Source organism: Conger conger, chromosome 1 (assembly GCF_963514075.1).
Source record: "Conger conger chromosome 1, fConCon1.1, whole genome shotgun sequence".
Taxonomy (NCBI): Eukaryota; Metazoa; Chordata; class Actinopteri; order Anguilliformes; family Congridae; genus Conger; species Conger conger.
The window spans coordinates 74,271,825-74,286,374 of NC_083760.1; the positions used below are offsets into that span (position 1 = coordinate 74,271,825).

Here is a 14,550-nt window from a genome sequence, read left to right on the forward strand (position 1 = left end):
ACATTCTCACACACCAACGGTGATAGGCTGCCATGCAAGGCACCGACCAGCTCGTTTTTTTTCCCCAAAAAAATTCCTTTTAAAGCTGGCAAGCTACAGGGGATGAAAAATGATCAAGGGATAAACAGTGAGACTTTGAGAAATTGAGAACAGTGCTTAGCTAGTTAATTTTCATTATCCTCATGGAAACATTTCATATACAGTATTGAGAAATCCCTCTATGTGTACTATATTAAAGCAAGATAATTGCATAGTCCAGACTCAATTTAGTAATATTGAGCCTATAGGACACACAAAACTGTGATCACACTGACCAGTACTCAGTACTTGTTCAGCAATATAGGAACTGGTCCTTTTATGCCTTTATCTTTAATAAGTAAATAAGACAGATAATCACAATAAAAGACTGAAACATTAGCATTTACACTTCTGTGGAAATTGGATTATTGACAAGTTCACACAAAGCACAAGAGTAATAAAGACAAACAATTTCTATCCAAAAATATGACATGTAAATTAGTGACTGGGTCGGATTATCTCACAAATTTATCAAAATAAATATTACCGGGTCATATAATAGCACACTTATATATAAGCATTTCATTTTATTATTTTTTGGACACCTAATTTGGCCAAGTACAGGCAACATACAGGCATGAGTGGTCTAGATCTTTATGAAGAGGACACCAGTGACCACTGCAAAACCAGTGAGCAGAAGTGCCACCTTGGGGATGCGATTCTGTGGGGCACCCAGCTCGTGAGGCAAGATCTCCATAAATGTGATATAGATGAAGGTGCCAGCAGCCAGGCCCTCCAGGGTGTAACGTGCTAAGTGGTGCTGAGGTGTGGACTCAGTTTCTGTGAGGACAATGCCTAGCCCAATGCCCAGAGGTGACATTAAAGAGAATAGTAGAATACACCCAGTCACTGCTGCCCGCTTGAGCCGACCTTGGGTAAGCTTAAGTGACAAGCTAAAAGCAATGATGCTTTTGTGTAATAGGAGGGCTAAACAGATCTCAAGTACTTTCTGACTGTCATCTTGCAGACCCACCGCCAGTCCCTCAAACACAGAATGCAGTGACAGTGAGAAAACCAGGATGAACGAACGAATAGCTGAATGAGAGTTGAAGTCCACATGAAGGTGCACATGCTCTCCGCCTGGCCCTCTTGACCTGCCCAACTGTTCAGTGGACTGGGAGAAGGGGGAATGCAGGTGGGCATGGCTCTGGCTTTCCTTGTCATGGGACTGGATATTAGATTCAACCAACAGGGCCCGCCTCTCGTCAAATGATCCTCCTGATTGGTCTTTGAAGGCCAAGACAATCTGTTCCAGAACTAGGACCAGGAAGAAGCCCATAGCCATAATGAATTCAGGAAGTGGGAATTTCAGCTGTAAACACAGATAGAGTGTGAAAGTCAACTCCAATCTGGCATTCAAGAAACAAGATCAGACAGTTAACTGAAACTATAGTAAGTTTGTAAGTGTGCCTTGAAATAGGTAAATATATACATTTTCATTCAAACAATCTAGGTCTCAACATCACACAGGCTTCAGCTCCTAATTAAATGTAATACTGTCAACCAACAAGAAAAGGCATGAGAAGATCCAAAATACCTATATTTACAAATACATTGTTCAAATCTATCCTTACTTTGATCTCAAGGCTTTCAAATGCCTCTTTTATCTCCACAAGGTAGTCTGGCACCAGGTCCAAGAGGCAGGTGGCCAGGAACACCCCACCCGCAAAGCAGCTCACCAAACTGAGAAGTTTGTGCCGTGTTTCTGTGCCATACACACAAACAGGCCAGACATTTATAGTTAAATGAGCAGCCAGGTATAAGTCTAAATAATAAAAAAAATTCTCATGCAAATAACTATACAATTCAACAGCATCTCAGGTACAAATACAAAGGATCTTTGTACATAGTCATTAAAATTATTGTTACACATACTGACCATAATTAAAAACAGTGTTCTTCAACATTTATAGATCTCACCTGGGTCAGTGCTGCACCTCCTCCTCACAATGCACAATGGGGCAAAACCACATAACATAGTCATGAAGAGTAGGACAACCAGAGAGCCCAGCTTGACCTCCAGTCCATTCATCCGGCCCTGGTTGTTGTCCATCCCTGATTCCCATCTCAGTGAATTCCCCTGGGTCTTTGTCCAAGTCATCTCTGTCCTTCAGACTCCCGTCAGACAGGCCACATCCATAAAATCAGTCCAAAGCTAACACAGTCAAAATGGGGTCTAGAAGAAAACATTTTTTAAAAATTCTGGAATGTCATCCTGAAATAGGTTCTAAATGAAGAACAATTTAGCGTTAGATTAAAAAACAAGTTAGTAATATCTGATACAACCCAGCTCCTGCCTGCATTTTAATCTTTCTTTAACATCTGGTCTTAAAGGAGAGTTCTTTATATAGGCTATTAATTCTGTAGCTGGATTCCACAACCTGAAATTTCCCAATCGAGCCACATGCGTTCATGATGACAAATTCCCGGAAGACCAGCCCCGCAGCCTCTTCCAGTTAACAGCATCTTAAGCGAACCGAATTTAATCTAACGTTTGTTCGGACAAGATGCATTTCCAACATTGACATTCCAACAAATAATTGTGCAAGCAAATCCAGGTGATTGGAACAAAATACTGGGACTTTTATTATCTGAACCGGGATTTTCCACCTTCAGAGTTCTACCGTTTTGGATAGTGGATTCGTAGCTGATCTTTTAACCATACATAACTTCTGAAGCGCATGAGGCATTTTTGTTAGTGTTTTTTTCCCCCCCAAGAACTTTTTACTATTGCACTTGCACATGTTACTCCAATCCCCTGCTCCGCATGATAACTTACATATTGGTAAATTTCAAAGTTTTTAAGAGACAATACCGTGATTGCTGTCTCTTTTTTTAACAACTTTAGCTCCGTGCCTTTTTAGCCAATATTTCCGTTACAAACACCCAGCCTTCAGTCAATAGCTGATATTAAATTGTCTCCCCGACTAGTAACTACCCAAAGTCGCCGAAATGGCTAGGCCTATATAACAAGCTAGATAAATCTTTAGTCAAGTAATTCCACCGGTTAGCTAACTTACACTTTCAACCAACGTTACAGCTAGCTGTTAGCCATGTTATATTCTGAAATTGGCGACATTACCGTGATCATCTTCATGAACAATCGGCGGCAGGTCACAGAACTTCAGTTTCAGCTAATCTATTCTATCACTTCTGAGAGATCTACTGAACTGCAAACTCTACAGTAATTTCATATCAGTGCTGGCTAGTGCCGAGAAACACGCTCTTCCCTATGCGGGAACTCGCGCCTGTGACTCACTAGTCTCCATCAACAGCACTCAGCTGATAGGTGGAAAGCCAAACATTTTTTATCCAATATAAAGTCAACCATGCTGATCCGCCATATTGGCTCAAATCTGTTCTTTTGCTAAGTTTTGAACGGAGGTTTGAGCTGCCAGTTTCCGAGATTTGCTCAACATTGAGCAATCTCTTTTGGGACCCTCCCCCTCCCAGGAGCATTGACGGACAGTTTTGAATAATGGGGATTTCCAATAAAACAGTGGCTGGTTTGGTCCAGTAAATATAGCTATCGTAAACCGTTTCCGATGTTCACATAAAAACAGAAAAAGGATAACATTTATTTTAGGTGATTTACTTTATTTGATTTACTTTATATTTCTATTAACGTAATGCCTCCGATATTTTTTTTTTTGTTTAGAGCAATGTATACATAGTAGGAAAATTCACAAATTGTTTTGATCATGTCTTTCCCACATATCACTTTTCCCACAAAGTTATACTAGAAACCAATTAAACTAATTTAACTATTAAACATAAATTCTGACAGAGCTGTCTTAAACCAGGCCAATTGCTGGGGTGAATGTGTTGAAGACGAGATGTCCGTTAAGAGCTGGGAACATATGCCTGAGCAGAGGCTGGGCCAGGATCACTCTAAAATATGTTGATATTTAAATTGAGCGCATAATGACTGCAGAGAGTGGTGAAGGGTGTGCTTCAGTGGCTACCAGTGATCGATGACCCTGGTGTAAAATCCAGCTATGACCAGCTTGAAAGACCAGCTACCAGCTGTTTCAAAACCTAGCTTGAGCTGTTTTCAGAAGGGAATGGTGCTTCCTGGCAGCAAGGTTTGCACCATGTGACCAGTTATTAGCCATTCTCCTTCTTACTGGCTCAGAACCACTGCACCCAAGCTCCCACCCAGCTTCTGCTGCAGATCCACAATTAAGGAACCCAGCATGCCTACTTCACAGGGACAAGGTGGCCGACTGTGCTTATGCCTCCTTCCAATGAGCTGTTGGGCCCTTGAGCAAGGCCTTTACTCCGACATTGCTCCAGGGAGATCGTCTCCTGCTTAGTCTAATCAACTGTAAGTCACACTGGATAAAAGCATCATTGGATAATACCATTGTAATGGAACAATACTTCACAGGTCACAGACATTCTTATTCTTCACTGTTTATGGAGAAGAAAATCTACCCTATAGATAATTAATTGTACTTGTCAATACCTCTTGAGCTATCATGGTATATGGCTAGCTTCATTACATTACATTATTGGCATTTGGCAGACGCTCTTATCCAGAGTGACATACAGTTGATTAGACTAAGCAGGAAACAATCCTCCCCTGGAGTAATGCAGGGTTAAGGGCCTTGCTCAAGGGCCCAACAGCTGTGCGGATCTTATTGTGGCTACACTGGGATTAGAACCACCGATCTTGCATGTCCCAGTCATTTACCTTAACCACTACGCTACAGGCCGCCATTAACAGGGTTGTCCACAGTTGGGCAGACAACATGATGAGGAACATGATGTTACCTGATGTGTCTCATGTAATTGTATGAATAATATTCAATAAAAATAATTTTAAAAGTGTTCCTTGGTGTGATTCCTCGCTTGTCTCTGGATTGCCTTGTTGGTCTCACATGCCTGCAGGTTATCCAGTTCAGGTCAAACCAGCTCCATGTAATTTGAAACATACAAGGAAATTAGAATAATGTAATTGGACCGGGCTGTAAAGTCAAACTACATGAACAAGTTGCTCAAACATTTCAGAGATTTGTAGAGATCATATTGTTCAATTATGTGAGGTGTGTCGGGAAAACCTTTGCAGTGATTAGCAACATTTCTCTAGCAACAATTATTACCAAGAATTCCACTTTCGCCACACCCATAATTCATTTGCTTCCGGGCCGCCTCAAACAGTGGCAGTGCCTTTCAGACCTTTTATGCATGCTTATTGGTTACTTAAAATTGTTGTGACCAATCAGGATCTGGAACTGGGAGGTGTACGCAGATTTTGCGGAATGATTGACATAGGAATTGCCAGCTGGATTAAAGAGGTTGAAGTGCGTAGTCCTGCAGCCGGTTGAACGAAGAGACTTTAGGCTTTGGAAAATAATCCCTTTTAATGGATATTATTAGGCATGCATGTATACGTATTAATAATCAATTCTGAAGACAGCAGAACCACATAACAAGTAAGTAGAACGCGCTGACATTAAATATAATTTGCTTCTTGAGAAGCTTCCTAACTACAATGCAAGTCTTGTTTATCCGGCTCGACGAAAGCTCCACCCACATACAGGGAAGAAAGAAGTCGAGTTGTAAGGTCGGCTACTGTCGCAATTTGAGGTTTGTATCCTGTTGAATGGTAAGATAAAAAGAGAGAGGATAATCACATTATCTATCTGGAGTTCACTGTATATGCGGGCATGTTGTAAGAAAGCTATTATCAGACGCAATGGCCAAAAATCGAGGGACGGCGCAGTAGAAAGGAAACGGGGTTATGAATGTCTGTGGCTACGTTATGGTAGGCTACTACTCACTTTTACAGGACATTTAAGAAATATGTCTTATAGGCTACAGATAAAATTGACAGCGGCGATTAGTTGCTTGTCAATAATAATTTTATAATGTGTTGCTAAATAATTTGCCAAATGGCTGTTGAATCCTGTCACACAAACAAAATAGAATCAGCAGTTCTTTTTCTTGGTGTGATTTGAGTGTTGAGTATTTTTAGCATGCACAGTGTAATTATTTTTTAAATTTCCGTTCACCTACCGTCTTTCATTCTCATACACCAGTAATTCGCTATTGTCACCACAATACACATTGGCAATTTGGGGATAATTTGAATACTTGCTCTCACAAATACTTTAATAATGTGTGAGAGCTCCCACGCTGACTCAATAAGAAGGTCTGAAGTTCCCTTGAACACATGACCTCGTAGTGAGATGAGTGCTTGAAAACATTAGTAGGATACATTTTTTTTTTTTTTGGGGGGGGGAGTGAGAAATTATATATGCTGGGCTGTTCCAAACGGGTGTGAAGTTTAAGAAATATAGTGAGAACAATGGTACTGTGGAACCAAATCCTGGTAGCACTTTAAGCTTGCCCCCACCAGGATATAGACATCCTCTCTGAAGCACTGTTCAAACAGAAAATCCAAGGAACGCCCTACACACACACACACACACACACACACACACACACACACACACACACACATTCAGCACACCTGTTCCAAACTGTATATAAACACACAGTAGAAGGTCTTATAATTCAGATAGAGAATAAATTGAAGAAGAACATAATATAACTATAACAACAATTTCACAAAGGGGATAATAAAGCTGAATTTCAATGCGAAATATGAAATGTTAATATGCTGACATGTTTTGGCTGATTTGAAGTGTTGTGTTCATGAAAGAGGGCCTCGGTCTTTTCACTTACCTTATATGTTGATATTGTATGTCTCTGTTAATATGAATGATTGGTACATGCAGGTCTAAATGATAAATAAATAAAAAAAGTTGTTTTACCATAACGTAACAATCCATGATGACGAACAGGCCATTCAGCCCAACACTGCTCGACTTTTCCAACCACTAGTGTACCTAATGCTTAGTATAACATAACATATTTTGTGTGTTTTGTTTGTTGTCATTGGGGGGGGGAAACTGTCTAGATATCTCTCCCCCATGCTGTTTTTTTGTTCAAACCTTGGCAGTTTACATTAGCTTGGATACGTACATATATGTTCCTATTCAAGGACAGAAAGGCAGATTAATAGGAGACAAGAGTGCCACAACAGAACTCTGAAGGACACATTTGAATTATATCTCCTTGCATGCTGCTTCTTTTATTCCAGGAGATGGATGCAGAGAATGGAGCAGTTTTCTTTGGGCTAAGGGACGAGGAGGGGGCAGTAGATGGTGCCTTGGCTGTTGACGGGCTGTTCTCTTCCCCTCAAACCTTGGAGGAGTGGGCTCTGGAACCTCACTGTGTACGTTTTTTAAATATAGGATCATATTAAAGTCAGCCACTTAGAATTAGACCATATGTGCTCAGTGAATGACCTGATCAGAAATTTTCTAATTCAATGAAGGTACTTTTTTTCACAATTTTCAAAAGTTAGTTGCTTCTTTCATTTCAATGACGCTGAAAACCTCTCTCTCTTACAGGGTCTGAATGATAGTGAAACGGAAGATGTCCTCCACGCAATCAACCCAAATGAGGTGTTTCCTTCAGGACCCCCTGGGGAGGCGCTCTCAGAGAGTGACAGCGGTATCTCTGAGGACCCCTGTTCTAAAACCCCGCCTCTGCAAGGCCCTCCTACCGTCTACCAGGTGGTATATGATATCAGCAGTCTGAGCAGCATCAAGACTGAACCAGAGCAACACAGTGTGGATGTCATCTCCATAGAGCTGGGTGAGTTGTATGGCTGCGTGGCTTTCTGGTCACTACCACAGTTTCTGGTGTATGAGGGAACTCATAGGTGATGCATTTGCAAAATCAAACCAATTCCCTTGTGAGTAAATGTAGCAAAGGAGATCCACCCGTGTAATGGGCCAATGATGCAAGCTCTTGAAATCCTCATTCTTGTCATTCGCACCATAAATGCTTTATTGTATCTTTAATATGTTTGATATTCCTCTGCCTTGGAAGTATGTGGCTTTGAGTGGGAGACGATGCTGAGCCACTTTGTGTTGTGTTCACATGTTGGGTCTTTTCAACAGATCAGTGGAGTTCACAGATGTTGATCTCAGAGTCTTGCATTGTGAATGAGCTTCCCATGGTGCCCACACCAAAACCTGAAAGTGTCCTTGCTGCCATTTCCAAAGATGACCACAGTCTGGACGATATACCGGTTAAGTACCTAAGCAGGCAGAGGAGCTAGTGGCCATTTTTAAGACTTTAACATTTAGTCATTTAATTTACAGTTTTCCCCTGTAGCAGGAATCAATGTAAAGGCAAAGATGAGATTCCCTTAGGCCAGCAACATTAGTAACCCCCTGCTTTATAATCATATTTACAAATTTCCACTCAGTCCTGGTTTGCTTGAGAGACTTTAAGTGAGATTATAAGGTTCTCTTTTCTCAGAGATATAGGCTTATCAGTTGGTACTTGTTTATTCCCAAGCTGCTTGTATGTTCTGCATTTCACCATGGACTTTGTTTCTGCTGCTTTGGCTCTGAGTGATTGCAACAGTCCAAGTCATGGCTTTTTCTCTCTCACTCTCAAAAGCTTTACCCTGATCTCCTTCTGACTGAGGAGGAACAGAAGCTGCTGACCCAAGAGGGCATATCTTTACCCAATAACCTGCCACTGACAAAGGTACACAGACCAAACGCCTCAATGTCAGTTCCCAGACTATTCATAAGATACAGCATGCCATGTAAATAGCACAAGTAGCTCAGTTTGTCTAAAAATAAATTACAGCCATAATGATAATAATTTCAACCCATGGGATAGCATGTCTCTTCATTCATTCAGTTGTAAGATGCCTGGTTTTTGATAAATGAACTGGCATGCACAAAGTGTGATTTCATCTTTGCAGGATGTAGCTAGCTTTTGAGTTTGAAATGTCATATCGTGAAAGATTTTGACTCGATAGCTGCAGATTCTAGCTTGGCAGAATCGCAACTGGGCGCGGGTTGTGATGTCCAGACCATCTGGTTTTCGAAGCTGTGACTGACAGGGCAACTTTACAGGCAGAGGAGAGGATACTGAAGAAAGTGCGACGCAAGATCCGCAACAAGCAGTCGGCCCAGGACAGTCGGCGCAGGAAGAAGGAGTACATCGATGGACTGGAGGGCAGGTGAAGACCACCTGGGCCTTCCCCACAGCCTACGCCATTGCTGCTGGTTATGGCTCAAATCGCATTGCTTCTCTGTTTTGACGTCATATCATTTACGTCATTTACCATTTACCATATCACTTTCCATGGTACTCCCCGCTCTTGTGTACCCCTGCGTGTCTTCCCGCTGGGTCAGCTGACTCCTTTCTGTCTGTTTCCCAGGGTGGCAGCTTGCTCAGCACAGAACCAGGAGCTTCAGAAGACCGTGGACCAGCTGGAGAAGCACAACATGTAGGTATTGCGTGCCTGCGGCCACTCTTGATAGATGTTTCATACGCACTGTGGACTGAAGCAATGAGGCTCTGTACACAGTGAGCATATTAAGGCTGCATCCTTGCAGGTCTCTGCTGGCCCAGCTCCGCAGGCTGCAGTCCCTGATCAAGCAGACGGCCACTAAAGCTGCGCAGACCAGCACCTGCATCATGGTGAGAGCGTCAAGGCGACCCATCCTGTTATCTCTGTTGAGCCTGAGTCATACTTCATCACACTGAACCTCCACAAGTGTTGTACAAAAAAAAATGTTATGTCAGGGGCATCATACTTTTTTCATGCAGTGTTGAGTGGACAGACCAATGGACCACTGAAATGTATTGACCTATACTGGAGCTAACCACAGTGGCGCGCGAGTAAGCACCATCTCGCAGCATGACCAAGAAATGAGCTTGAAAAAAGCAGTTCTGGACATTGGGTTCACATCAGCAGTTTGGTGTCTCATTACCATAGAGACCACAGCTTCCTCCCCACAGGGTTTTGCTGAAGTGTTAATGCAAAATCTTTAGCGACAATTTCATTTTTGTCACATGACACTTGTCGAAAGGGTTGTGCAATGAAGTATAAATCAGGCTCGCTTTCGGTTTACTCATTGCGGTCTCAGCATTACTATAGCATATGTTAAGTACTCCAAGACGAACCTAACCGGATGTGCATGTGTTGTCCTGGATCAGATCTTCCTCTTCTCCCTGGCTCTCATCATCTTCCCCAGTTACAGCCCCTTCAGTTGGGATGCTGTCTCAGTGGAGGAGGGCTACACACCAACCGGAGGTCAGTTCACTGCCCGACCGTTTATCCCTTTCTCAAGAACAATGTTTGAGGAATGTGCTTATCTTGAAATCTTGCGGTATGGACATGTACTGTGGCCTTTGGTCAATGTTCTTCTAGAAATATACACATGGCGAAGTATCGGCTGTTATTAGAAAGTGACTTGAACCAAGCTTAAGCTGTTACAATAAATGTTGAGCGAGTATATTTCCTGTGTTAAAATGTGGTTTTACAGGAGGGTCATAACATATAGATGAACTTAGAGTTTTGAGACGAGGAGAAAATGCAAGATGAGAATGAATGTAACCATGAGGGTTTTGTTTTGGGGATATTGGATTTGCAAGGCCTTTGTGAACTTTAAATTATTTTCTTTTCATTGTGTTGCACATTGTGTTGCACATTGTGTTGCACATAGGATTGAAATGATTATAAATATTTTTTTTAATGAAATGTCACATTAACTTTCTCAACTTTCATGGTTTTACTCCAAACCTGAGCATGACACCTCCTGTCCTACATGTACAGTAAGCACTGAGTTTGGGTTTAGCAGTGCTGTGCTCTTTTACATGCCCACCTGGACTTCCAAGCGGTTGGGGGGAATGAAATGTCACTCTCATCTTTGTTCTGCTGTGCTGCAGGCCATGGCTGCCATATGAGTAACGTCTTCTCTTCTTCTTTGGTGCAGTTATCTCCAGAAACATCCTTACAGACCCTGCTTCGTCTCTGCCAGTGTCCGAGGATACAGACAGCCCTGCCCTAAATCATGACACGCCGCCCCTTCCTCCTGACCTGGGAAAGCCTGATTCGCTGGAAGTCAACTCAGTGCTACTTCAGCAGCCTATGGATAGCTCAGAGATGGCTATCAATGAAGGCCTTGCCCAGGACCATAGCGAACCAAGAAATGTCTCAAACATGGTGGAAGGAAGGACTGATGCCCTGGCTCTGGATTTGATGTCAGCCAAAGGACAAGGCAGTGCCAGCGTTGATCCTACTAAACCAGCCCATGCTGATGAGATGTAGTACAGTGGCAGAAATCTCTTGCAGTATATATTTTGGAACCCTTTTGAATTCTGGAACAATGATGGCCAAGCTTTTTAGGGAACTTTGAAATAACATTTTGGTACTGTCAGATGCTTTATTTAGGCTAATTGCTGCCTTGCTGTCTTCATTATTTGGCACAGGATACTGTAGTGAGCATGACTGATCTTGTCCAATGTTTGTTTGATGTAGTCCCTTACTCATAACATTGTGTGTGGCAGGAAGTGCATTGAAATGTGGCTAAAACAAAGCTGACTTTTTTACTTTTTTTTCATCAATGAATTTATTATCTTCTTCTTCTCAAGACTATAAGAATTCCAACAGGTTTTCATCAGATCAAAACCTGAAATGTATACCCTTGCAGAGGTTTAGTGGTCAGAGTGCCCTATATAGTTTGAACAGTGATAGGAGTTTTTAACTGTAAGAACTACCATCATCTCTTGGTTTCCTTCAAAGAAGGCCGTTGGTCAAATCAGGTTCATGATTAGCACCATTTCCTATCTCCTTAACAACATTTTTGTATCTATATTACACATCTTGTTCTGAATTTAATATTTATGTTGTTTGTATTTATAAACAAAGGGAAGAGTATGAGGAAAGCTTTAATTTTATTATTTTTTATTGAGTTGTGCGGCTTCCTAGCGGACACTTTGTAAGTTAGGGACTGCAGAAGCAATTTGAGGGGGGGGGGTCCAAATGGTACTTGTACAGTTTCTAATTAAAGATTTCTAAGCAACTTTTCTTTTGGAATTTTTTTGTTTCATGTAATTAATATCAATAAGTTTGGGAGAACAGATAAAACATTTAAGTAATGTTCTGGTAAAACACATGTCTCGTTCAGTTACCACATTACACTGTAGCGACAAAATTCACTTTCATAAGAGTTACAATACACCATGAACTAGTGGCAAGACATTTTTGTATTATTGCCTGTCAACATTGTACTCAAAGTGCCTGTTTGGTATTATTAAGGGCGACATTGGCTCCAGCAGTAAGAGCAGTCGTCTGGCTGTCGGGGGGGTTGCCGGTTCGTCCCCGCCCTGGGTGTGTCAAAGTGTCCCTGAGCAAGACACCTAACCCCTGAATCCTCCTGACGAGCTGGTTGCTGCCTTGGATGGCATCAACCGCACGTGTGTGTATGAATGGCTGAATGAGAAGCATCAATTGTATATACATGCCAACCATTTATCATTTACTAAGGCTTGTGGTTGAGCGATCAGTTCACTTCAAATCAAAGTGGAGAGTGCCTGGAAGAAGGTCCTGTACCCCTGCTTGCCTATGAGGTGCTGCCAAAGGAAAAGGTGGAAAGTCAGGTTTTTTAACATACCACAGCTTGCTCCAAACTGGTCTGCCACTGCAGGTAACATAATCGCCACAAGATGGCACCCTTTTCTCACAAACCGGATAGCTATGCTGTGTTTGACAAGTAAGGTTGTTATCGCTAGCCTTCCTAAATGAGTGTCAATCTTTTTACATTGACGTGCGCTCCCGAAGTCGATACACTTACGTTTAAACCGTACACATTCTTTCTACAAAAATCTTATATTATTATATTTACAGTTACAGTTTAACAGATCATGTGAAGACTTGATTGAGTGAATATGAAGTGACCTTGAAGCATGTTCATAGGTGCCTCATTTTGTGTTGTACTTGGTGGAAGTTACTTTTATTTTTGTTGTGTGGAAGGAGTTAACATTGAACATAAATTATTCAATTATTATTTGATATAATAATAATAATAATAATTATTATTATTATTATTATTATTATTAATATTATTATTATTATTATTATTATTATTATTATTATTTGATGAAGAGTTTGCTTCCTGTATTTGTCTCTCAAAGCCTGACTGATGTCTTCTCCCCCTTTCGGCTTGTCTTTGTTGTATTCCTGGTCGATAGGGTAATATTGATTGGATTAATGAAATTTGTCATTCAATTACCATTCACACTCTTTCCAATTAGATTGAAAGATATATAGAGTGGAGGTGCCACAGATATTGATATCTTGGCCATTGTCAAAATTCACTTCTATACTGTTTCAATGAATCATTTAAGGACAGTGTTTGCAACACATAAGGCAACACAGGAAAACAATACATTTGGGCAGTTTCGTTTAGTAGGTAAAGGCCTAACTTTAGTTAGGTAGATAGCTGCAATAGTTAGGTGGTTATAGTATACCAATAGGAAGCAATATGTGAAAACACCAATAAAGACCATTGCTTATGTTTGATTGATCGGATAATCGGTAGACCAGCTCCCTCTCATTATGGACCATTATGAAAGAAAGGGTTTTGTTTTGCATCGCTGGATTTCTGCGTCTCTGGAAAAGTTTGGTTTCAATGTTTGCCTGAATAAAGGCATACCCTGATGAAAAAAACAGTTCAAGAAACAGTTCAGACCAGCTCCCAGCTAGACCAGCTTATGACCAGCTTAGCCATGCTGGTTGACCAGCTTATTCCCAGCTAGACCAGCTTATCACAAACTTGACCAGCTGAATTCTGTTTTCTGAATTCGGTAATATAGGCAAGGCTAATATCTCCTGATAAAGCATCCCGAACCAGCCCTGATCTGCATCCATCCGGCTAGGTTTTTTCTTACTACTGATAAAATAAAAAAAGCAAACAGATTGCATACACCATATGAATACTAGCTTAAATTTGCTTACCAGCTATGCAGGCTGCCACCACCATGCATGTTAGTACAGTTGTGCAAAAGTTTCTAAAGTTCCTATGCACATGCACAGTAATAGGCTTATATGGCAGGAGGTTAGTTGATATGATTTTAGTTCACTTCTCTGGTAATTAAGCCAGGGTTAACAAAAACATCCATTGGTGGGTGTGGTCAGTTGAAAGTTATCTTGTTAAGTACCTTTAAACAGAGTTTTAAACCAGCAGTTTCAGGATATATAAGAATGTAAACGGTAAATGGTTGGAATTTACATCACGTCTTACAATTGATTCTTCTCATTCACCCATTCGCACACCTACAGCAATTGGCTGCCATGCAAGGCACCAACCAGCTCATCAGGAGCATTTAGGGGTTTGGGACTCAGGGACACTTTGACTCATCCAGGGCAGGATCAAACCGGCAAGCCTCCAACTGCTCTTACTGGCTGAGCCAATGTTGCCTTTATGAATGAATTAAGGTAGTACACTGGCATGATCGGTGAATAATGGCTACCAGTAAGCGGCATAGCCTATATGCTTCAGTGGCATTTTTAATATGCCAGGTGATTTAACAAGTTTACTTTGTCAACTCAGTAGATTTAATAATTAGCAATGGCAATAATGA

General features: G+C 41.3%; 2 protein-coding genes across 4 annotated transcripts; one reads left to right on the top strand and one right to left on the bottom strand.

Moving 5' to 3' along the window:
• Window positions 1-324: 324 nt before the first annotated feature.
• On the bottom strand, window positions 325-3,441 carry LOC133138739 (zinc transporter ZIP1-like). The gene is made up of 4 exons (XM_061257747.1): window positions 3,161-3,441; window positions 1,999-2,254; window positions 1,653-1,783; window positions 325-1,390 (listed from the first exon to the last, which is right to left on the bottom strand). The coding sequence occupies exons 2-4, from the start codon at window positions 2,177-2,179 to the stop codon at window positions 665-667; spliced, it is 1,038 nt and encodes a 345-aa protein (XP_061113731.1). The 5' UTR covers window positions 2,180-2,254; window positions 3,161-3,441; the 3' UTR covers window positions 325-664.
• A 1,927-nt stretch (window positions 3,442-5,368) lies between these two features.
• creb3l4 (cAMP responsive element binding protein 3-like 4) lies at window positions 5,369-11,937 on the top strand. Of its 3 annotated transcripts, XM_061257733.1 has the most exons (11): window positions 5,369-5,516; window positions 5,608-5,670; window positions 7,190-7,324; window positions 7,503-7,749; window positions 8,058-8,188; window positions 8,566-8,655; window positions 9,033-9,139; window positions 9,341-9,409; window positions 9,519-9,603; window positions 10,123-10,219; window positions 10,902-11,937. In XM_061257733.1, exons 3-11 carry the CDS (start codon window positions 7,193-7,195, stop codon window positions 11,234-11,236), a joined length of 1,293 nt encoding a protein of 430 aa, XP_061113717.1. In that variant the 5' UTR covers window positions 5,369-5,516; window positions 5,608-5,670; window positions 7,190-7,192; the 3' UTR covers window positions 11,237-11,937. The 3 variants fall into 3 exon arrangements, with proteins under 3 accessions (XP_061113717.1, XP_061113709.1, XP_061113700.1); XM_061257725.1 differs by lacking the exon at window positions 5,608-5,670; XM_061257716.1 differs by lacking the exons at window positions 5,369-5,516; window positions 5,608-5,670 and adding an exon at window positions 5,678-5,848.
• The last annotated feature ends 2,613 nt before the right edge of the window (window positions 11,938-14,550 follow it).